At 49.4% G+C, this 24,952-nt stretch overlaps 1 protein-coding gene across 3 annotated transcripts in view; it reads left to right on the top strand.

Moving 5' to 3' along the window:
* The window catches only part of Limk2 (LIM domain kinase 2), a 70,348-nt gene that overhangs the window by 16,793 nt on the left and 28,603 nt on the right, over nt 1-24,952 (top strand). Inside the window, exon 1 of one of the 3 annotated variants that reach the window (XM_060365537.1) lies at nt 23,176-23,626. The exons of 1 other annotated variant lie outside the window; for it this stretch is intronic. In XM_060365537.1, coding sequence (XP_060221520.1) covers nt 23,574-23,626 — 53 coding nt within the window. In that variant the 5' untranslated portion in view covers nt 23,176-23,573. Of the gene's footprint in view, nt 1-23,175; nt 23,627-24,952 lie in introns of those variants that run through there. One more of the 3 variants, XM_021652138.2, reaches the window with a different exon arrangement.

Here is a 24,952-nt window from a genome sequence, read left to right as displayed (position 1 = left end):
GGTGTGCCCCACCACTGCCCGGCTGAGAAGCAGCTCAGTTTCTTAATAATTACAGTTTCAGGGCAGGTGAGAGGCACTTGCTGCCAAGCCTGGCTGAGCTCCATCCCTGGGTCCTCATGATGGTAGGAGAGAACCAACTCCAGGGGGTCGTCCTCTGACCTGCACATCCATCCCATGGCTTATGCACCTGCACATGCACACATGCACACCAAACAAGCAGATGTTTAAAAAAAAAAATTACAGGCTTTAAGGACGCGTTGGCTCCTGCTTCCTGGGGCGCAGTTATCAGGAAACGGGGTGTTCACAGGGACCCCAGTGCGCAGTGTGTGGTAGTGTGGACTTCGCCCTGCTCCTTTCCAGGACAGGGGCTCGTCTTTGCATACAGCAGTTGTAGCCCACAGTCATTCCGAATCGGCGGAGTGAGGGGTGAGCATGTGTTACCCCATCCTGGGCTCATTTCCTGAGAACGAGATAGATGCAGACAGGTAGACAGTGGCCATTTCTGTGGACTCCGCCTCCCACACAGCGCTCCGTGCACGTGTCAGACAATTTAGTTGGGTTGAAACACTTGCCTCTCTCCACCCTCCAAGTTCAAGGTAGGGGCTAGCCTGCGGAAATGTGGCCGCTGAAAGCTGGAGAGGGACCAGTTTTCCATCCTTTTAGCTCCAACCCAGATTTCTTTATTGTTGGTACTGGTTGCCTTGTATTCTCCTCCCTCTGCTCCTGGGGAAGTAGATTCTGCTTTTTCTGTGCTGTTTTACATATAGAAGCAGTGATTATCAGAGCCTTAAGGGACCTGTAGGTAAAGGCCCAGGCTACTCCCTTCATTTTCTAACTGAAGCCAGCCTGGCCTTGGCATCTGACACATGCGGTCAGATTTGTTCCTGTGTACATTCCTATATTCATACCGTTATTTTCTGTTCAGGTCAGCAAAGCAGGGTATGACACGCTAGCCCTTGTGATTTCTTTCTTTTCTTTTCTTTCTTTTTTTTTTTTTTGTGGGGGCGGGGTGTGGTAGTTTGAGACAGGGTTTCTCTGTGTAGCCCTGACTGTCCTGCAACTCACTTTGTAGACCAGGCTGGTGTATGTGCCACCATACCTGGCTGGTCCTTGTTACTTCTGATGGGTAGAGAGGCCGCCTGTTAGAGCTGGGGCCTTCACACTGAGGATTAGAAGACTTGGGCTGTGGATGACAAGACCTGTCCTTCAAACTGAGGTCCCTAACCCTTTGCAACTTCCATCATGTTTGCTTGTGAGGCTGTGAGGAGAAATATATGGGTGGGTGGCATGCCTGTCATTCCAACTCTCAGAAAACCCAGGTGGGGGATTCTGAGTTTGAAGTAAGCCTGGGCTACATAGCAGTACCCTGCCTAAAAAAAAAAAAAAAAAAAAAAAGTAAATCATGTCAGCATGCAGACGATGGCATAAGGGTGCAAACTATAGGGTGAGGTCCAGTTCTCAGTCAGAACCTTTCAAGGTATTATGTTGTCTTAGGTGACTTCCCTGCCCTTTAAGAAATGAGGTGAGAATGTTACTCACCCCGCAGGTTTGTTGGGAGTGATCAATGAAATGTGATCGAAAGTACTCAGCAGATGGTTTGCCCATAAAGAGCATCTTAATGACTCGTGGCTGTCCGTTTTCTGTCATGTGATGAGTGTGCTTCTATACAGGCCTTCAGTACACTCACTTCTGTGGTTGCACATTCGTTGGTGCTCTGGCACAGAGTTTCTGGAGGGCATCTTTGAACTACTGAGGTGCAGTTAAATCAAAGACCATGCCTGTGAGGGGCCTGGGGAGGTGGAATGTCGGTTTCTGCTGATAGAGCTTTGCTTTGGACCTGTGATGGGTTCTCCTGAAGGAGAGCATCCCTCACCTCACGAACTTTCTCATGTAGAAATGGGATGGCATGGCAGAGCATGCACATTTGCCTTGAGGAAGGTTGCTATCTTTTGGATCCAATTTTACTTTTGCCGGAGTTGGAGAGAGGTCTTTGGGGCTGGGAAGGGCTGTTTGTTTGACCTCCGGGGCAACCTGAGCTAAGGGGAGTGTGGGGCTAAGTGGCCTGAATAGTCTTTTACAGTCATTTCAGGGACCTTCCCAAAGTTCTGGTGGAGTTTAGAGTTTCTGGTACAGGCCAGCTGGAGGCAGGACCTTCCCTTTGTGCTGTTTAGAGAAATTCATTCTTCACGACTTCCTTCCAGCCCTGCTCTTCCCAGCCGAGCTACAGTTAAAGAAAAGGAAGCAGATGTCTCCCCCTGGCACCTTTGTTTTCACTGGGCGAGGCTGGATTTTGAATGAACAGTTTGCTGGCATTCAGTCCCGACTCCACCCCTCCCCTTCTTAACTGTGTTCTCCCCTGATCTAAACTGACATCTGTAGTTCCACCTCAGAGAACCTTCCCCTAGGTTCTCAGGTGCCTGGGACATCTTGAGACCGGAACCTGGGCCTGTTTGGTGAAGTTCGGCTGCCCGATCTCCTGGAGGTAGCTCAGGGCGTAGGACACTTGGCCAGGAGTCTTCTGATCTACCAGACACATGGCTGACCGGCCCTTGTTCCTTTTCCCCTCCTGGCCTGCTTTTCTTTGCACAGTGCCCCTGAGCTTAGATCTGGAGCTGTTCTCTGAAGCTCCTGGCCTGGGGCCCTCCTGGTGCCAGGATAGCACTTGTTGTTTGCAGCTGAAGTTAGGTTAGCGTGTGCAACTTTGACTGGTGTGACCCAGCTAGCCCACCTGTCTTTTCCCCTCCCTGTCTTTTCAAGACAGTCTCATATCCCGGGCTAGCCTTGAACTTGTGTATGTAGCTGAGGATGACGCTGGTCCTCTTGGCCCCCACCTGAGCCCTGGCACTATAGGTATGTACCACCCTGCCTGGTTTGTGCTGTTTGTGTTTGTGTGAGCCAGGGTTCCCTGTGTGCTATAACCATTCTACCAGCTGAGCTGCATCTCTAGCCCTTTTTAAATTTGCAAGGCAGAGTTTTGAAGTGTCACCCAGGCTGGCCTCAAAATCTTTTCTGTCTCGGTATCCTTAGCTTTGGGATTACAGGCATGCATACGCATACCCACCCAGCCTCTGGGTCATTTTGTTGTTTTTGCATTGTCGGGGACTGAACCCGTGGCCTCACATACTGGGCAAGGTGTTCTACCACTGTGCTATACGACTCTGTTCCTTTTAGAATTCTATCTTGAGACCGAGTTGTCCAGGCTGGTCTGTGACCTTCTCACGCTGGCCTCAGGTTTGAGATCCCCCCACCCCCACCCCGTCTAAGCCCTCTGGAGCAGCTGCTTATTGGGATGCCTCACCACAGCCTGGCTCTCAGGTGTCTGCTGATTCACCCTCGTCAGGCGGTCAGCCTTTTAAGCAGGGTCCAAGGAGGTGAAGCTGTCCGTGTCAGTCTCTCATGGCCCTGAACCGCACTGCTGTCGTTGGGCCTGGTTCCTAGCTGCATTAACAAAGGATATCCACCGCTCCTCGGACCCTGGAAACTGGGTGGCCCCCTCTCAGGATGACAAGCACAGACAGGACTGTAGCTTGTAAGAAGCGTTTGTTTGATGATGGCTGTGCTCTGGAGAGGGCTAATGCCAAGGGAAGACCATGGTGGTCTCATCCGGCAGTGTGCTGTTTCTCCTCAGTGTGTGAGCCTGGAAAGGCAGGTGCAGAAACGGCATGCAGAGAGTCAGAATCCGTAGAGTAACGGCCGACTGGCGACGGGTACCTTGTGAAATGTCAAACCACATTAATTGCCCCCATCTAGATGTGTTATCACAAGCTAACACTCCATGCTGCACTGTCCCTAGCATTTTGCCAGCATTCTTATTTAATCTAGAAGATAACTCAGTGAATGAGTTACCTGTGTTACCTACTTTAAAAACAGACAGCTCAGCCAGGAGTGTTCATGTACACCTGCAATTCCAACACTTGAGAGGCTGCCTGGGAGACTGTGAGCTTGAGGCTAGCCTAGACTATACAGTAAGACCCTGTCTCAAAGGCAAAAGCCAGAGCCAAGGCAGGTGTGGTGCCTGTGATCTGAGCGCTGAGGCAGTTAAGATCCTGAATTCATGGCTGCCAAGTGAGACTGTCTCAAAATAAACAAATGCACAGATGTAAATAACAAGAAAGCCAGAGAAGGAGAGTTGCCTGCTACCGTTGTGGAGACAGCGAGGCTCCTGCCAGGGATCTGAACCAGATGCCTGCTGTCCTGAGCGTTGGCGCTCCCGAGTTACGGGTCTGTCACTTAATTTCTGCTTCTGTAATGTGAGCTACACACTTGGAGTGTCAGATAACCTTGAAGTCTTCTTGCCCTCCCCCTGTGAGAGCTAAGTCAGCTCTGCCTCCGGCTCCTGGAGGCAGGCTGTGGAGCTACTCCGCCCTCTGCTGGTCACTGGCCCAGGCTTTGACTGCCTCTCAGGAAAGAGATTTCTTTATCTAGTTTGTCTCTGAGGAAACCACAAACAGGCAGGTCACTGGAGCTGGGCGCTGGCCGGGGCTTGCCTGACAGAAAGGAAGGAAGGAAGGACAGACACCTGGGCCTTCCTCTTCCCTCTTGAGACTCAAGAATGTGGCAGCATGTGACCATCGGCCTCACTGCTCTTTGTGAAGGCAGCCATGAAGAGGTGGAGAGGGACAGGGTTGACATTTGGGAGGCATTGTTCTAAGAGTTTTGCTTATCTGATTCAACCCTCACGATCACTTCTTTATACTAAAACAGAAAGGCCTGGAAGGAAAGCTGTCTGTGCTCATATAGCTGACTCTGTGTGTGTGTGGGGGGGGTGTATATGTGCATTTCTAGCTCAGGACCTCATTCATACTAACCACGTGCTACATATCCACATACTACTAAACTATACACCTCAGTTAATTTTTTAGACAAGCCACTTTTTAAAAAGATTTATTTATTTATTATGTATACAGTGTTCTGTCTGCATGTACACTTGCACAGGAGAAGAGGACACCAGATCTCATATATGGTTGTGTCACCCTGTGGTTGCTGGGAATTGAACCCAGGACCTCTGGAAGAGCAGCCAGTGCTCTTAACCTGAGCCAGCTCTCCAGCCCTAGACAAGTCTCTTATAATGCTCAGGTTAGCCTAAAACTTTTTTTTTTTAAGGGTCTCACTATGTGGCCCTGGCTGGCTTGAAATTCACTATGTGTAGACCAGGCTAGCCTTGAACTCACAAACTGGTCTTCCTCTGCCACCAGAGTGCTGGGATCAAAGGCGTACAGCATACTCAGCAGATCTGGAGCTTTCTAGGTAGCGAAGGATGACTAAATGTCTCATCTTTCTGCCTCCACCACACCCCTTTGTAGCTCACAGCTGACATTTCATTTAGGTCTCTCTGCTTCCCAAAGGGACTGTTTTCCGGCTGGGATTCCCAGGAGTCAGCTGCATTAGGCCATTTGTACCTATGGTGTAGTTCCTTAACCCCCATGAGCCTTGTCTCGTCACGGTGAAGTCTGAGGAAGTAGCCTGCCCCAGGCACAGCAGTTCAGTCCTGTAGCCCAGTACTCTGGAGGCAGAGGCAGGAGAGTTTGAGACTGTGAGGCCAGTCTGGGTTACATTAAAAGAAAATTTTAAAGTTACCATTGTGTGGAGTGATTGTGAAAATCAAGGGGGTAATGGATAAGACAGCAGTCTGGGCTGTGCCTTTAATCCTGGCATTCAGGAGACAGAAAGAAGCCAGCCTGATCTACATATTAAGTTCCAATCCAGGCAGGACTACATAATAAGAGCCATCTCCAAAAAACAGAAATAATGAAAAGCATTCTGAGCCAGGTGTGGTGGCGCAGGCCTTTAATCCCAGCATTTGGGAGGCAGAAGCAGGCAGATTTCTGAGACTGGCCAAGGCTGCACAGAAAAACCCGGTTCAAAAGACCAAAAGGAGAAAAAGGCATTCTGAAAATTCCAGAATGGTACCATGTGGGGGTGAGCAGCACCTGATGGTGGCTCATGCTTCTTTTGTGTCAGTGTTTAATCCTATAGTGCTGTATTCAAGGGCAGAGATTAGGCTTCGGTGGGGATGCAAAGGTAACAGACTAGCCCAGTTCTCTAACTGACTCAGCAAGCCAGAAGCAGCAGAACCGTGGGCCTTCCTGATGACAGCCTGACTTCCCTTCATTCCGGCTCTGGTGATAGGTGCTCTTAGTGACACAGCTGAGGATGGTTGGTCCACAGGCCGCTCTTCAGCCTTCATCTTGTGACGACCTAAACGCTCTGTAGGCACAGGCCACGTCTTCCCAATTCCGACCGCAAACTCTCCCACACCTGAGTGCCAGTATGATTACCAGTGGAAAATTCCACACATGTGCATGACCTCATGTGACAGGTACACCAAAAGTATTTCATAAAATTACCTTTAGGCTGCGTGTAGAAGGGTGGCATGAAGCACAAACACGCCATGTTTAGACATGACTTGTGTCTATTCCAAAAATTGAAAAACTATGTAACAGTTCTGATCCTAGGTGTTTTGGGTACGGGTTACTCAGTCAGTGGTGCTAGGGGAGGAGGTGGGTAATACAGTAATAGTATTGGCAGAGAAAAAGTGAATCTGTGTGCCTGGAAAACAGAAAAATGAGTCTGGTGTCCAGCTGGATGGACTTAGATGCGGCCTCCCTTACCAGCCACCTGATCTGAAGCTGCTAAACCTTCTCTGCAGAGCTTCCTGGTTTATGCCTGGAGGCTGGTCCCCAGCAGGGATTGCTCTGCAGGTTAAAATTGGTCATATATGCAAAGTTCCTCTCACAGTGTATGGCCCTGGCTAGAAGTTAACAGCTGTTAGCCTTTCTTATGAACGTCTGTCATTGTGTGTGTGTGTGGGGGGGGTGTTTGAGGCTGGCTTAGAACTATCTGCATAGTCCAGGCTGTCCACAACCTCACGCACAGTCCTCAGCTTCCTGGTACTGGGACTATCAGCCTACATCATCACACCCAATTTTGTTACTTTGGCTTTTTGGCTTCTTGGCTTCCATGACATTCCATGTGCCCCTGTTCTTCCCCCAGCCTCTCTGGTAATTGCAGTTTCGTTTTTACCCCCAGGCCTGTGGTGAGTCTCTGGGAGAATTCCTTTCCCTGAGCAGCCTCAGGAACACTGACTTCTTCCTGCCCCAGCCTCCACTGGGTTCTAATCCAGCATATCCTTCTAGGTAACTGACGCGTCAGGTCTGTTGGTCTTGTGTTTTCAGATGGGATCTCACAGTGTTGCCCAGGCTGTTTTCAAACTCTTGGTTCAAGCAGTCACACCGTGGCCCCTGTGATATGTCGTTCAGATGTCTTCCAGACACACTAGACTTAGTTGGGGCTTACTATAGGCCCCCTTAAATTGGCTTCTCACCCACTTTCACCTATTACATCGAATACAGATACTATCCTCCATTATCAGCCTACGTCACAAATGGAGAGTCCTTGATACCTCTTCTCATTTTTCATTATTTAGCCTGTCAGTCTTTTTGTCTGTTTTTGTTTGTTTGTTTTAGGTTTAGTAGGGTTTTGTTGTTGGGGTTCTTTTTGTGCTTTGGTTTATGTGTATTGTTATGGGCTCAGGAATAGCCACATACTGACCACTCAAACACCAGCCTCAGATTGATGGAAGTTTATTGAACGCTGAACAAAAACTGACTGATCAGGATGACAGTCTTGGCCCAAGAGCCAGACTGTGGCACCAGTTTGTTTCTAAGGCAGGTTTGTCTTTGTTTTTATATGAAGAAAAAAAAAAAATGTAACCAGGTGTGTGGGGGTGGGGGGTCATCATTACATCATTTTGACTAGCCAAACATAATTGATTTTGTTCCAAGTGTGTTGTATCTAGATAGCTAGACAAAGCATTTTAAGCTGATTGGCTGGGATATAGGCTTGGGGACTTTCCAGTTCCCCACTATTCTGGGAGAAAGGAACATAGCAGGATGTTGCAGTCTTAGCTCTAATAGAACATGCATTTATCATCTATTGTCTTATTCCAAACAGCAAGTATTGAACTATTAAATTATACCCTGGTCTCATAGGGCCTGAGAACTTAAACTTAATTTCACCTTATGATCAAAATGGAGACTTGGAGGCAAAATGGCTTCTGATATGCTAAAGGCAACAACAGGTGTTAACGGGGGGGGGCTGCTCTAATGCAAGTTTTGGGTTCTTTGTAAACTCAGCTATGTTGTGTAAATATGCTTTTGTTTGAATCCCAAGTGTGGGGTGTTAGTTGGACTATAGCCTGCCCACAGCTGTAATTGTCTTGGGCAGGGTGTGTTCTTTGCCAGCTGGTACCAGCCTTCCATGTGCAGCACGGAGAGAGGCGTGGTCTAGGGCTCAGAGAATAAATATGAGAACCTAGAAAGAAAAGGTGTGGCGTTCCATGGTGGCATGTGGCATGCGGTAGTTTGGAGAGGCCAGAGACGAGAGGGACAGTGTGGCAGTTCGGAGCAGACAGACAGAGAGGAATACTTCAGGCACAGCTGTGTGGAGGGAGCTGCTGGCTGTGTCTGTGGTTGACAGAGATTGCTATAGAGCCCTAGAATAATCCATTGACCCTGAACAGCCAGGAGAAGTAAAGGGATCTAGGCCCTCTCTCCCCACTAACTTTCCCTCTCCTAAATAAGGTTGGAAGGTTGGAAAGGAGGTTGAGGCCTAAACACCCCAAATAAAGTAAAGTTTTAAAAAAGGGTGAGACAAGCTACGGTTATGCTAAGAACTAAAGTAGGTCTTGGCGGAGGGTCCATAGAGTTTAAGCAGGTTCAGCAGATTACAACAGAATGTGTGCTTGTATGAGTGTTTGTTCCGTGTGTGGGGATGCCCTCGGAGGCCAGAAGAAGGTGCTGGATCCCTTGGAGTTGGAGTTGAAAGTGCTTGTGAGACACCTGATGAGGCGCTGTGTCCTCTGGAAAAGCTGCAGATGCTCTCCAATCACCTCAAGCCTGGGCCTCTCAGTTTTCTCTCTAGCTTTCTCTCTGCCTGTTCCAAGCTGCCATCATCTCTCTCCTGCACAGCTATTGGTCCCCCTCCACTATCCTACCTTCTAAGCCACAGATTCTCTACAGAGCAGCTGGGGTGTGTACCGTAGGAAATCAGCTGAGGGGGAGTGATGCCTCAGTCCTTAAGACTGCTCCTGCACACAACCTGAGTTTGACTTCCAGCATCCATGTCAAGATGTTCCCGACTGCCTTCCACTCCAGTCCCAGGGAGTCCGACATCTGTGCCTTCCTCAGGTACCTTATTCACGTGCATACCCACACACACATAATTAAAAGTAAAATATCACGCTCTTAATCCTAGCACTTGGAAGGCAGGGAAAGTGAATTTCTGTGAGTTTGAGGCCAGCCTGGTATACAGATTGAGTTCGAAGACAGCCAGGGTTACACAGAGAAATTCTGTCTTGGGGGGAAAAAAAAGTAAAAATAAATCTTTTAAAAAAAAATTGTGGGGGCCTGGAGAGATGGCTCACAGGTTAAGAGCACTGTCTGCTCTTTCAGAGGTCCTGAGTTTAATTCCTGGCACCCACATGGTAGCTCACAACCATCTATACTGGGATCTGATGCCCTCTTCTGGCATGCAGGTGTACATGCAGATAGAGCACTCCTATACATAAAATAAATTAATAAATCTTTAAAAAATAAAATTCTGGGAACTGGAGAGGTGGCTGGGAGGTTAACACTTGCAGAGGAGTTGACAGTTCAGTTCCCAGCACACACATGACAACTCAATCTAAAACTCCCGTTCTAGGGGATCCAACACCCTCTGCTGGCCCTCTCTGGCCCTGCATGCCCAGTACATACATATTCACTCAGGTTCAACTCTCATAATAAACACAAATTTTAAAAAGTGGGACAGAGGATGCAGCTCAGTGGTGGAGTGTTTGCCTAGCACTCGGGAGCCTCCAGGTTAATCCCAGTGCTGAAAATAAAGTCTGCTCATATCACTCTCTGCCCTCTCCCCCAGTGGCCTATGTCCAGAGCCTCCTGCTCTCTGCTTGCATCTCACCCTCTTCCCTGTGTTCCCTGCTGACAAGGCTTGTGTTGTCTGTGCCCTGGGCCTGGAATGCCAGATCCTCCTCCTTTTGCCTGATTGGCCTCTTCAGTAGTTCGAATCTTTTCCCTGGATGGCTCAGAGACATCGGGATCCCTCACCCCTGATCAGTTCCCCATCTGAGACTTCCTCTGCAGTTTCCCCTGTAGTTTTAGGTTTATTTGTGCAATTATCATTATGATACACCCCCCCCCCCATGACGTCTCACAGTAAAAAACTTCAGGGACTCTCAGGCTTTTTGTCCCTCATTGTGTCACCCCAGACAGACACATCGTTGGCATAGGAAACAGAAATTGTTGAAAGAATTACCAGAGGTGTGATGTAAGTGTGGCCTCTCCTACACTTCCGCTTTCCAATATCCTTCCCTCAGCAGCTGCGGTGGCCAAATTTCCTGTAAATGACAGAGAAGACTTGGAAAATTGTCTGTAAGGTCAGGTAGGAAGATAAACCTTTGTCTTCAAAGGAACTGTCCTACAGTGGGGAGAAGTGACGAGGCCCAGGGGCCTGCTCCCCAGCCTTGAGTGCAATTCACTGTAAGTACAGCCAGACAGGAGCAAGCCCTAGGCACCCAGGGGCCTCTGGGTACCCAGAAAGAAAGGCAGCAGAGGAAGAATGAGTTCAGCTGCCCTAGCCCACACTAATTCTGAACCGTTCTAGAATCTGAAACCTCAGTTCTGGTGTTAAGTTATTCTGTTGTTTCTTTTCTGCCATTTTACCTTTACCTTTGGGCTAGGGATTGGGGTAGGGGAGCATACTCAGTGGAGAATGTGTACCTCACATGCACAAGGCCCTGAGGTTAGTCCTTAGCACTGCAAGAACAAAACAGTTTGTGAAGTGCAGCACTAGCTGAAGGTACTTGGAAACATAGAGTAGAAAAAATGGAGTACTTGTATGATGCGTACTTTTGCTTGCGCTGTAGCTGGTTTGCAGTGGGGATGGTGAATACATGGCAGTTCTAAGACCTTGAAAATGACGTCTGTAGGAGTGTATGTGAGAGCAGCGGTGTGTAGTAAAGGCCGGTAGCTCCAATAGCAATAGCAATCAGTCGCCTTCAGATCCTGATTCTGCCATTGATTGGCTGTGCACTGAAGGCACTTGTTTTCTTACCTGCTTATCTCTATGTTCTGCGCTCAGACTTCAATTATTAGTTCATTATGACTGGAGACTGTCACTCATGCTCTACCTCCTAGTGTTACAGTGATGGGTCCACAGGGGAAATTGTGTGTGGCGCTGGAAATGGGCCTTGTACATTGCTCTAGTTTGCTTTCTATTGCTGTAACAAACATCACAACCAAAATCAGCTTGGGCAGGAAAGGGTTTATGTCAGCTCACACTTTCACAACACAGTCCATCAGGAGGGCAGTCAGGGCCAGAACCTGGATGCAGGAACCGAAGCAAAGAGCCTAGAGGTATGCCGCTTACAGGCTTGCTCTCCATGGCTTGCTCAGCCTGCTTTCTTATGGAACCCAGAACCACCTGCCCAGAGGCGGCACTGCCCACAGTGGGCTGGGCCCTCCCACCTCAGTCATTAATCAAGAAAATGCTCCCACAGACTTATCTGTGGGCCAGTCTGGTGAAAGTCAGATCAGTTAGGCTCCCTCTTCCTGGGAGACACCAGCTTGGGGCAAGTTGACAATAAATAAAATAAACCAACTAACCATCACATGAGTGTTAGAGTCATCCTCGGCTATGTGGTGAGTTTGAGGCCAGTCTGAGGGCTGCCGTGGCTTGTAGCCTACAACCCTGACATTGGGCAACAAGGCAATGACGAAAAGTCAACAACATGTACCCACTCAGGACATCACACACTTGGGGCTTCCCTCACTGATCTTCCTGCCTCAGCATCCCGAATGGTGGAGCTCTCAGTGCGAGCACCACAATGCCCAGCAAAGGTCTGGAAGTCCCACACATTGTGCAGGGTTTTGGGCACGCTGATTTCAGTTGTCAGCCTAGGGTAGACAGTGGTGTTGATAAACCATCAAAGCATGTCTGCACCTCTCTGGCAAGCGTTTCTAGATCTTAGGGACAAAACTCAGGCTCAGATTAAGTTCATTCACAAGATGCCAGGCATAGACAGGGCTGTGGGTGGTTAGCCAGTCCACATTCCTCTGACTACCATTGCTTCTTCTAGCATTGACCTAATGGGTGTGGAATTGTTTTCTTACCTTAATCCTTTTATCAGAGAAGAAACTGAAGCGTCAAGAGGTTTAAAGGCTTGACTGAGATCACACAGTAAGCCATTGTTAACCAGGGAGGGATCTCAGGTCTTTTAAGGGCTCTGCTGGCATTGCCTCGGAGATTTGTTGGTATGGCAAAAGGATTTCTTCCTCTTAGTGCAGTCAGGAGAAGAATGTCTGTGTGAATAAAGCATTTGACACTGAGTGCCAGACATTTTTTTTGCTGTTGTTTCCTGAACTTTTTGTTGTTGTTGTTTTTAAGTAGAGGTAGGAGATCAGTGGTTAAGCTCACTTGTGGCTCTTACAGAAGATCTGGGTTTGGTTCTCAGCACCCACAACTGCCTATAACTCCAGTTCTGGGGATTATAGCTAAACATGTGTGTGGCTGTTTTGCCTGCATGATGTCTGCATCTAGTGCCTGCAGAGGCCAGAAGAAGGCATTAAATCTCCTGGGACTAGAGTCACAGATGATTGTGTGCTGGGAATGAAAGCCAGGTGCAGTGCAAGAGCCGCAAGTGATCTTAACTATTCTCCAGCCCTGTTGCTGTGGTGGTTTTGTTTTCGGTACTGGGTAGCCATCCCAGACCCCTTGGGTGTTAGGCTACATCCCACCTCCTGAATTTCATAGAGATGTGGCCTCAGGACAGTGGCATTGTCTGCTGGTGGTGAACGGTGGTTGGCAAACAAGCCCAGTGTGAACAGAACGCAGCTGGGTGTAGGCTTGCAGGAACCAGCGTCTGAAGGTGAACATTCTTCTTGGTGTTTCAGACTTTGTGTCCTCTGCTTGCTTAAACGCTTCTGAGAAATGACCCTTCCTTGCCTTTGCCAGTCTTTAATAGCCCAGTGGCCGGGACTGGTCTGCAGTGATCTAGCACACTTCACCCCCACCTCCTCTGTGGTCACTGCTTACGTGGGGGCTACATTGTAGCTAATGGATCTGTTCGCAGTTAGGCTGGTCCTTCAAGCCAGAAGCCTTGGCCTGGCAATCAGCCTGCTACCGTTAGCTGATAAGGCATGTCCTCTGGAGGAACCCCACCCCACACCCATTCCCACCAATCAGAGGGGACTTTTTTCACCCTCGTCATCTTCCTCATACTGGAGTTACAGCCCTGTTGGTATTTGTTTGCACACCCAGCTGCAGTCTTCAAGCATAGTTTTCCAAGGGCGGAACCACAGCTAATCTCCCTCTGTGCCCCACAGTATAGCAAACAGCCCAGACTGCAGAGGGCGTTGGCTAGGGGGACGGTTTGCTTGTTGAATGATCTTTTAGGGAGTGTGAATAAAATCCTTCCCATATACACCCTCATCATCTCCACGGTGCAGTATTCCCTGAGACAAGAGCTTTTCTTCTGAGACAGATAGTGGACAGAGAGCTCTGTCTATAGGTGGTGGTGGTACTCGCCTTTAATCCCAGCACTCTGGTGGTAGAGGCAGACTGATCCCTGAGTTCAAAGACAGCCAGAGCTACACAGAAAGGCCCTGTCTTGAACAGACAAACACACAAACACAAACAGAAAATACCTCTATGATGTGTTAATGAACCGTCAGAGCCCCAGTGTCTGCCTTTTGCTGCTATAGCAGTCCACTGTGCTGTTTTGCTGTCTTTTTCCCCCACCAAAGGCTAGTACAGCCCTTCTCTCTGTGGCTAGTGCTAGAGGGGTGATAACAAAGTCTTTGGGGAGGAGGGGGTCAGGGATTTGAGACAGGGTTTCTCTGTGTAGCCCTGGCTGACCTGGAACTCACTTTGTAGACCAAGCTGGCCTCAAACCCACAGAGATCCTCCTGCCTCTGCCTCCTGAGTGTTAGGATGCAAGGCATATATCACCACATCTGGCAACAAATTTTCTTTTTTCATGTTCCTCACCATTACCAAAACATCCAGGCATCCCATGTCAGACTTACATTAAGGCTGTTTTCTTCTGAGTCTCCATCATATTCTGGCTCAGCCTTCCTGACAGAACTCTGAAGCACCTGTGACTGGATCAGAAGTCCACCTCCCCCACCCCAGCCCCGTACTGACTCTTGTAGAAGCAACAACTGGTTTTGGAGTTGGCAATATGCTTTTGTCTGGGCTTATATGTGTGCGCATGTGTGTGTCACTGGAATGGAACCTGGGGCCTCATGCAAACTAGAAAAGAGCTCTATTACTGAGCTACATCCGAAGCTCCAGCTTGCACAAAGTGGCCATGCCTTGTAAACTCATCTTCCATACAGTGTCAATGAAAGAAGAGGAAGATGGCCACCTTGGAGTTTCAAATGAGAAACAACAGCATGAGGAAGGTGAAAGTCCCCAGAAAGTCACGACTTAAGCAACCCTGATGGTCACCAAGCAGCCGTCACAAGAAAATGAACCATCTGTGCATCTTCATTTGCAGTGAGGGAGTGGTATTGGTTACTCTGTCCACTTCTAGGGTCAGTGTAACAGTGAGATGAAGTCAAACTGAGCAGTGCCTGGGAAAGAGTAAGGCCGTGTTCTCAGACTTCAGCGTGTATCAGAACCACTAGGCCTTGTTTAAAATGTAGGGTTGGTGTTGGGCAGAATGCAGGGAATCTTATGGATGAAAGGGGAGATAGAAAGACCTAGAGGGGACAGGAGCTCCACAGAGCCAAAAAACCTGGGCTTAGGGGTCCTGCAGAGACCAGTACTCCAACCAAGGACCATTCATGGAGATAACCTAGACCCTTTACTGCTCAGTTTCCAAGTGGTTTCCCTAGTAAGGAGAGCAGGGCTTGTCTCTGACATGAACTGAGTGGCTGGCTCTTTGATCACCTCTCTCTGGGGGTTGCAGCCTTGCCAGGACACAGGGGAAGTTGATGCAGCCAGTCCTGATGAGACCTGATCGGCTAGGGTCAGATAGAAGGGGAGAAGGACCTCCCATATCAGTGGACTGGGGGAGAAGAGGGAGGGAGGGTGGGACTTGGAGGAGATGAGGGAGTTGGCTACAGCTGGGATACAAAGTGAATAAACTGTAATAACTGTAGGCTTGGGACACACATGGGGGTGTCTAGTTCACATGCTTTAGTTCTAGCATTCAGGAGGCAGAGGCCGGTGGATCTCTGAGTTTGTCCTGCAGAGTGAATTCTGGTTCAGCCAGGCTTACACGGAGAAACCCTGTATTCAAACAAACAAGGAGGTAGTGTAGTCCTCTTTTTTTTTTTTAAACTCTAATTTATTTGGGGTTCCGTAAAGCCTCTCCCTTCCAACCCCCAACCCTAGGTAGGAGAGAAAGAAGGTTAGAAAGGAAAGAAGACATAGTCCTCTTCTTCTGTCTGGATAGGGTGGGCGGTTCTTTTGGGGGCAACACCAATCTCAGTCGTTAGGATATCCAGCTGTCCGGGTAACCAGCAGTCTCCTCCAAGCTGCCTCGTGGTCTCCCGCTGGGCTCTCATGTTTATACCCCTCAGAGACCTCAGAATTCAACTAACTCCAGCTGGCAAAGACCACCCACAAGGCAGTAACCAGCCAGCCAGCCGTGGGCAAACTAAAGGACAAACTAAAAGCCCATACTTGGACTTAAAACAAAAACATGTTTACATAACATAACTGAGTTTTTAAAGAAACTAGAACTTCCATTACAAGGTAGCAACTGTTACAATGAGATTTTTTTTTTAATTTTTATTTTTTATGTTAATTACAGTTTATCCATTTTACATCCCAGGTGTAGCCTCCTCCCTTGTTCCCTCCCAATCCCATCCTCCCATGCCCCTCTCCAAGTCCACTGATAGGGGAGGTCATCCTCCTCTTCCATCTGACCCTAGCCTTTCAGCTCTCATCAGGACTGGCTGCATTGCCTTCCTCTGTGGCCTGGTAAGGCTGCTCCTGCCTCAGGGGGAGGTGATCAAAGAGCCAGCCCCAGAGTTCATGTCAGAGACAGTCCCTATTCCCCTTACTAGGAAACCCACTTGGATACTGAGCTGTCATGGGCTACATCTGAACAGGGGTTCTAGGTTATATCCATACATGGTCCTTGGTTGGAGTATGAGTCTCAGAAAAGACCCCTGGGCCCATATTTTCTCATTCTATTTGCTCTCCTTGTAGAGCTTCTGTCCCTTCCAGGTCTTTCAATCTCCCCATTCTTTCATAAGATTCCCTGCACTCTGCCCAAAGTTTGGTTATGAGCCTCAGCATCTGCTTTGATACACTGCTGGGTAGAGTCTTTCAGAGGCCCTCTTACAATGAGAAGTTTAATGAGAGTATATGCATGCATACCAAGCTTACCTCTACACCTGGCTAGCGGAACTCCTTAAATGTTTTCTAGTCTGAAAACTAAATACTACTTCTGAAGTGTCTTTTGCAGGGAGGTGATGGAGTGCAGTTATGTTGTCCTGGCTGACTGTGAGCTCCTGGGCTGAAGCTGTCATCCCTCCAGCCCTGACTAAGACATCACATTAGCAAGCTATCATGAGAAGAAAAGAGAATACAACTTGGCTTCTGGGTAGAACCCAAGTTGAAATTAGGAATGGCAAATAGGAAACCCAAAATGTATAATAGCGCCACCCAGTTATATTATGTGTCCAAATTATTAGTGTGGGAAAGAGTCGTTCTAATGCACTGAAAGAGGGCAATGGAACACATATACAGTGATGGAACCACTGTTGGCAACTCTAGGGAAACTGGAGAATGGTGGTGATACCCAAAGTGGAATGCCCGTTCCTGCCATGCCTGTCTGATGATGGGGATCTGCTAGTGAAAAAGAAGTGGCTGGCTGGCCCAGTTTTGCTTTGTCTTATTAAGTAGAGAAGGGTCCCAAAAAAGGTAAATTTTTGATATTTTTCAATGGACTCCACGAAAGTTCCAGGCAGATGATAAACAAGGTGGGCAGTGAGCGCCTGGGGAAGGAGCCGATTGCCTAGGCTTTACAGGAAGTTGGTATTGCTATTTCTCAGGAACTTGCTGGTTATGAAATACTCTCATGGATTTCCTGGGAATTAGATATGCTTTCATTTTTACCCTCACAGTACAAACATAGAAACCCAAACTAGAAAGCAGGATCCAAGCCTTCAGCACGTCTGTCAGTGCAGGCCTGTGTTGCAGAGGCAGGATCCCCTAACCTTTGATTGGGTTTGTCTGGAGGTTTCAGATCAGCAAACATTGCTTTTACCTCACCCTGTCCTTACCATCAGTGTAAACTTGGATGGATTGCCTGACCTCTCTGAGCTACCTTGCCCTGCCCTATTGCATGGGAAGGACTAAAATCCTTTGAGAACTGAAAATGCTCCATAGATGTTACTTATCCTCCCTCTTCTAGGACTGTGGTCACTCAGTGAAGGTCTAGAGACCTGTGGGCTGGAGAGATGGCTCAGCCTAGCCAGGCTCTAGCCAAAATCCAGGAGTCCAGAGTCATGCTTATTCACTGAGCACATGGCGAGGCTTGTGTTGTGCCAGAACCTGGTACCTGGCACAAACACCCCTCACCCCCAACCCCACCTCACAGAGTTTGATATGGCAATGGACAGGCATGGACACAGAACCCTGTCTGTGTGTGATGGGCTTGGGACATGTTGAGGAAACTCTTCCTGGAAGGGAATGAGTGTTTCATTATAGTTGGGTGAAAGAAGAGAGAAGACACAGCAGCAGGGGAGGCTGTAGAAGCAGCTGAGAGCAGAGGTCCTTGGCAACTGAGAGATGTGGTCAGGGTAGGACATGGTTAAAGCAGCCTGTCTGGTGGGGTAATTAAAATGACAGTCCCAAGTCCTGGTTTGGTGTCCCTGCCAGGCTTTTTGGTGGGATTACAGAACTGGGGTGCTCAGGAGTGGGTAGGGGAGTGTGAGGGGTTTGTGCTAAGGAAGTCTAAGAAGGTGGAGCAATTTATAAATGGCAGAAAACACATGCTCCCTTGTTTCTGCCTCTTGTTGAACTACTCCAAAGGTGAAGTGGATAAGCATGCAGGAGGCTCCTCCGGTGTCCTAGTTGTGGTTTTTGTTGCTGTGGTGAAACACTGAGACCAAAAAGCAAGTTGGGGAGGAAAAGGTTTATTTGGCATACACTGAAGGAAGCCAGGATGGGAACTCACCCAGGGCAGGGTCCTGGAGGCAGGAGCTGAGGCAGAGGCCATGGAGGGGTGCTGCCTCAGCCTGCTTTCTTTTAGAACCCAGACTGCCAGCCCAGGGATGGCACCGCCCACAATGGGCTGGAACCGCCCCCATTGATCACTAATTAAGAAAATGCCCAACAGGCTTGCCTAGAGCATGATTATATGGAGGCATTTTCTTTGTTGTTGTTTGATTGGTTGGTTGGTTGTTTTGGTTTGTGTTTTTTACTTTGCTTTTGTTTTTGTTTTTGAGACAGGGTTTATCTGTGTAACCTTGGCTGTCCTGGAACTCAGTCTATACAGCAGGCTGGCCTTGAATTCAGAGACTCACCTGCCTCTGCCTCAGGAGTGCTAGGATTAAAGGCTACCACGCCTGATTATGGAGGCATTTTCTTACTTGAGATTCCTTCCTCTCAAATAACTTAAGCTTGTGTCAAGTTGACATAAAACTAGCCGGACATTCTCTGAGTGTTCTAGGTATTTCCAAAGTCTAGAAAGTGAGCTGGAGAGGGGAGGATCAGAGACCAGAGAGAAGGTCTGCTGTGTGGGGCGGGGTGGGGGTGGGGGTTGTGGGGGCAGCTAGGCTTAGCAGCAAGGATTCATTGGCCAGTTTCCAAACAGCCGTGATAGTGTACACCTGTAGTTGTGTCTACTCAGGAGGCTGAGGCTGGAGGATCACAAGTTTAAGACTAATATGCCTACACTGTGAAATCCTATTTCAAAATTTAAATTTTTCTTTAAAAAAGAGAAAGGAGAGCTACCTCAGCGGATGAAGTGTTTGTCCAGCATGGTCTAAAGACAGCAAGCTGCAACCTTTCTCTGCGTGAAGTCCTCCTCACCAATAGAGGGCATAGTGTAGCAAACACGGGTCCCTGTGCTTTCCGATCATTTGTCCAAGCTTTCGTCCAGGCAGAAGATAGGGCGATTCATTCATTCACCACCAACCACAAGGATGGTTGCTTGGGGCAGTCATCCCTGAAAGCTGCTCTCCAACCTGTCCCAAATGCAAGCCCCTTGGAATCTCATCTGGTTCTGGGCAATTGTTTGAAAAGTGCGGAATGTGCAGGAGATTAGCACCATCTTTGTTTTATCCCAGCTGTAATTGCCGGCCCCAGGGACCCTGCAATTGCCTTGGGCATGTGTGATTGTTGAATCCTCTCCCAGCTGCTCCTTGGACCTGTCAGAGCAGCTCTCTTTCCTGGGACAGAGAGGGAATGTGTATCCCACGGGGTGACTTCACCTCCAGCTTCTGAGTATCTTGGACTTTTTGAAGCTGGCCTGAAGGAATTGCACTACCTGAGTAGCCAGCCTAGCCATCCGTTCCCTGCATCTGGTGATCAATCCTTTAAAGGCACCTCCTGAAAGCCAGATTTATGGGGGTCAGATAGATTCCGCCTGGGAGGGGCTTCCGCTTCAGCTCAGAACATAAGGAGATGGCTGTTGTGTTTCCAGGCGGGAGGCGCTCACATGACGCTGAGAAATCCTCTTATTAGTCCCCCCACCCGTCCACCCACCGAATCCTTTGTAAGGAGAGTGGGAAGAGAAAGCCTGCAGCCTCCTGCCTGCATTCCTAGACACCGACTCACTGCAGCCCGCAGCCACTGGAGCAGCAGAGCTGTGTGAAATGTCAAAAGGAGTTATGCTCAGGGGCTCCCTGGCCCTGGCCTCTGTGCCTTGCATTTTCTTCCATCTACACTCCGTTCATCAGATGGAAATCAAAGGATGCAATTAGATGCTAGTTCCAGATTTAAATAGCCCCCCCCCCACCTGATCGAATTACAGGGGAGCTTAGTAATCTGGGCTCTGTAGCTGGAAGAAGAAGAGCTTCCAGCCAGCTGGCCTGTGGCAGTCCTCAGTGCCCCGTGTGTTACCTCCCTTCCACTCCATCTCACTCCCCTGTGGCTCTATGTGGCCCCCAGCCAAGATCCTGATTTCTTCAAGGCTGGCTCAAGAGATTCGATCTCAACCTGACACCCAAGGAAAACAGAGAGCCCACCAGCACCCCCTAGGAATGAAAAATGTCCGAAGCTGGAGGCTGTTTAGAGACCTAGCCCAAAGCCCAGACAGGCAGGGGCTTTCTAAAGGCCACATAGCGAGCCCAGAAGTTGAACAGTAGTTTTAATGATATTAACAGCTAACATTTATCAACTCTTAATGTGTTCCAGACTCAGTGCCAAGGGCTTAAGAGCAGTGCGTTGTTGCAGTCAAACCCAGACAGTCTGGCTGTGGGCCCAGGCTGCACTCCCCAGTACAGCATGGTAGAGCACAGCCTAGACTGTGTAGCTTAGGTTCAAATCCTGGCTTCTCTTCCTGATTGTTCAGTGAGATGAGCGGGTAAGCCATTTAATCTCTGTGTACCTCAGTCCCTTCCTCTGTAAAGAAGGGGGATGGGAGGAGGCTACAGCCCTGCCAAACCGTGGGGGCTAAATGTCATTCACACACCGTGTTGCAGGCAGTTGAGGCGCAGGCTGTGCTCACCCAGCACTTACCCCTCCCGCTCTTGCTTCCGGAGCTGACGTGTTGTCTGCAGTAAGAGATAGGTGTCCCTAGATTCAGGGTCCGGCACAGATGCCAAAACGATTTGATTTGATTTTTTATTTTATAGACAGGGAGGGCCTCACTTTCCTGCCTGGCTGGCCTGAAACTCTAGATTGACCATTCTGGCTTCAAACTGGCAGAGATCCGACGGTCTCTGCTAGGATGCCATACCCAGCACTCAAAGACATTTCCTTCAACTGTGTTTCTGTGCCGCCTTTGATTTCCACATTTGTAAATGGTTGAGGGAATAAACGAACTAAAAAGCCAAAGACTATTTCACGACACATGAAGTGTCTACAAATAAAGTTTTATTTAGACATTGCTGAGGAGGCTGTGGTGCTGAATAACTGAGTAGGTGTGACAGGGTCTGTGTGACCTACAGAACCTAAAATTCATCCTCTAACCCTTTACAGAAAGTACTCTGGCCCCTGCAATAGAAACAGTCTTTTGTTGTTGTTTTTTTTTTTTTTTTTTTTTTTTTGGAGACAGGGTTTCTCTGTGTAGCCTTGGCTCTCCTGAACTCCCTTTTAGACAAGGCTGGCCTTGAACTCACAGAGATCCACCTGCCTCTGCCTCCTTGAGTACTGGGACCAAAGGAGTGTGCCACGCACCCAGCTGAAGCATTCTCACTGAGGTTGAAATCCATCCTCACTGTTGACAAGATGTTTTTTTCAAGCTGTCACAACCCCCTCAGAACCTTGGTTCTGTCATTTGTTCAGTGGGTATAACATGTATGCTGTACAGAAGCAATTTAAAAAAAGATAGAGAATATATGGTGAGCACCTAACCTGGGGCCCGGGACATACTACATACTATAAGAGCTCAGTAAATGCTCATTGTCAGGCTACAGATCTTTTACACTCATGGCTTCTGTACCCAACTGAAGAAATGAGAAAACATCCCCTGGTAACCCAGGGATATCTTTTGTTTGTGGTCACACTTTACAGTGATAAGTGGAAGCTTCTGGGTAACTTATGGATTTTCCTAGTGGCAGGTGTGTATACCTGGTGGCAAGAGCCAGTGCCACAGCCCCTTGTCCATCAAGGTCTGGGTGAGTCTCCTCTGTCCGATGTAGCCCTGCAGACTGGGGGAGGGAGAGCTCGTCCAGGCTCTGGTTTGGTCAGCCCTCGGCTGGGGCTCTTTAGGTATGCTCCCATCCTAGAGTCCTAGGTCTGTCTCTCCCCTAGGCATCTCAGATCCTGTCTCTTCCGACTGCCTGCTTTCCAGTTTGAGAGCATGCTTCCCACTGGACACAGTCCTACCTTCTTTCCTGTTGCTGTGCTAAATACCATATCCAAAAGCAGCTTGGGAAGGAAAGGGTTTATTCCAGGTCACACTTTCAGGTAAGAATCTCTCTCTGAGAGAATTCAAACCATGCAGGAAGGCTACTTACTAACTGCTCTTGCTCATTTTCTGCTACTTTTTTCTTTTTTTTTTTAAGTCTCGCTGGAGGTGGCAGTGGTGCATGCCTTTAAACCTAGCGCTCAGGAGACAGATGCCTCTGCCTGTGTCCAGGCCAGCCAGGGCTACAGACTGACCTCCAACTCAGAGATTTGCCTGCCATGATCTCCCAACTACTGTGGTTAAAAGTGTGGGCCTGGCTTGCATATATAGCCCAGACTCACCTGCTGGGCCCTCCCATGTCAATCATCAGTCACGACACTTGCTCACAGATAGGGCCACAGATCAAACCTGATTCTTCAGCTGAGGTTTCCCTTTCTCAGGTGGCGCTAAGTTGTGTCAAGTTGACAGGAAAATCCAACTAGTTCAGACACAGTGGAAGAAACACCACTGCCTACTGAGATCAGTGGGTAGCTATCGGAATGAGTGAAAGAAGAAGCTGGGTAGCCCAGCCTTTGGCCATCAGTAAGTCACCTAATCTCTTGGCACTTCACTTTTCCTAGAATTTAAAATGGGGAGAATTCCATCTCAGAGGAATCAGTTTGCATATAATGAGAGTCACACAGGGATGCATACTTTGGGCCCAGTTTCCTTGTCCGCAGCACAGCCCTGGCCCAGAGTGGAAGTGGCCAATCTCTTGAGGCTGTCCCCAGACTAGGTAGAAAGAGTTAATGGATGGGTGCCCCTGGTGAGCTCAGAGCTGAGGATGTTTCTAGGGAGCGGGCCTCCCCAGCAGGAGGGTACCCTCTCCTGTGGGTGTAGCTCTACCGAAGCTGGCATCCTGTGCCTTTCACCCCCTCGGCAGAGTCGGCGGCCCGTATGCAGCTCTTCAGGCTGGTGACGTTTGGACTCAGACGTGTTAGCCCTCCTGCGCTGTGCGGTGGACGCTCGGCCAGCTCCAGTTATTGTCTGCGGCGCTCGCCTGCAGCCTCGCTCCCGCCCCGGCTCCACCCCTTGCTGCGAGGTCTGTTTCCTAACAGCTGCTCCAACCACACACCTCGATTCCGCCCGAGCTCCTCCTCTTCCTCCCTCCCTCCTTCAGGGTGGGTGGGACTGAAGGACGGGACTAACTTGACAGCAGCATCTCATTTTTAGCTAGTCACCGGCCCCTTCCCCAGAATGCCAGTGTCTCTATAGCCTCTGCGGAGAGGTGCTTCTCCCGGAGCCCAGAGGGGCCACGGAGCTCCCGAGAACTGGGGAGGAGGCGCGCCAGCCATGTGCCCCTGCGGGAATCTGCCAGGCAGCCAGGGGCCTGGAGTCCTCTCTCTCCTGCTGCTCCGAAGGCAGAGGTGAGCACCGGGCGGCCGGCTCCAATCGAAGGTGCCGGGAAGCCCGCCTGTCATGGTGGCCGCCTGCAGCCAGCCTGAGGCGCTCCCAGACGGGTTTGCAGCTGAGCCTGTTTATCTGGTGTGGGAAGAAGATGGGGAGTTACTTGTCTGTCCCGGCTTACTTCACCTCCAGAGACCCTTTTAGGTGAGTTGGCCTCCTTCCTCATCCCTTCTCCTGGTCCTGAGAGGAAGGCCCAAGTCTTCCTTGTTCTCCTCTGACCTCACTTATTCCTGGTTTTTCCAGAAGGGCTTATACCAGAGCAGAAGCGGCCTGGAAAAGGGCACTCGATGTCCTGAAAACCGGGAGGTGATGGAAGTTCCTAGGGAGGCCGGGCTCCCCTTCCTAACAAGACATATCTTCGTGTTACTGTTTCTGGGAAAAAGCACAAATGAAGTGCCATTCTGTAACCCTCACATGTCTTACCTAGAGGCCCTGCTGCCTGCCCAGGAATTTGTCCCAACAAGCAGGATGGGCAGGTTTTGCCAAACTGAAAGCTGGCAAGGCCTGGGTGTGGGTAGCCCGGTAGACAGTAGGCACTGTGTACGTGTTCTCTTAATGACAAGCACTTTTGCCTCGGCCTTGAAGGGTTTCTCAGGCCCCGGATCTGGGCATCTGTAGGATTCTCTGTGAGGCCTTTCATGGGGAGGCGTGGAAACTTCTGACCTGTCTGTCTTTGCTCTGTGCCCCACCCCACCTTCAAGAGAAACTCCCCAGGGGGTTTCTGGCCCTCTGGGTCCCTTCTCAAAGGAGCCATTCCTGCCTGGGGTGGGGCTTGTTTTTATTCTCTGAGAGAAATCTTTTTCGGAGGGCTGCCTCCCCGTCACCAGTAGTCTACTTAAATATTTTTCTCTCCAACCCAACTTGGTGGCCAGACCCCACTACTAGAATAATAATCTGTGGCTCTCCCTGGGCAGAAGAGCAGCTTCTGGAAGTCTCAGTGAATGGTTGGGCCCTTGTAGAGTGGTGGGAAGGTGGGGGGGGGGGCTTGAATATTGACAACAGCAGCCATCCTGCCGGGCACCTCATTCTTTCGTCTCTCTTCACTGCGCTGATAAAGCCGCCATCCAACCAAGGCTGCATGCGCGGTCCCCTTAGCTGGCTTGTATTGGCTTTGGAGTTTCTTGTCCTCCCTGTCCACTTCTCCCTCATATACCTGTTCTCAGGTTTGCCAGGTTTATTGAAGACTGCCCCCCCCCCCCGCCCCGGGAATTGTGGAAGGACATTGATCTTGAGTTTAGGAGGTAGATTTTACCATGTGGGATCCAAATGGCAAGCGGAATGCCAAGTGTTGTGGTAGCCACTGTTCAGGTCCCTGTTCTTCTAAATCTCGGGAAAGCATCTTGGGGGAAGGGCTGTTCCTTTCTCGACCAGGAACAGTGTGCCCCTTTTATTCTTTGTGGTCATGACGTTTCTCCAGAGCTGAAGCTCCAGCAGGTAATGAACTTTTGAGGGCCAGGTCCCCAGGGCCTC

The sequence above is a fragment of the Meriones unguiculatus genome, chromosome 12, assembly GCF_030254825.1.
Source record: "Meriones unguiculatus strain TT.TT164.6M chromosome 12, Bangor_MerUng_6.1, whole genome shotgun sequence".
NCBI classification, from domain to species: domain Eukaryota; kingdom Metazoa; phylum Chordata; class Mammalia; order Rodentia; family Muridae; genus Meriones; species Meriones unguiculatus.
The sequence above is the reverse complement of the archived record's forward strand: the minus strand, read 5'-3'. Positions and strand labels throughout refer to the sequence as shown.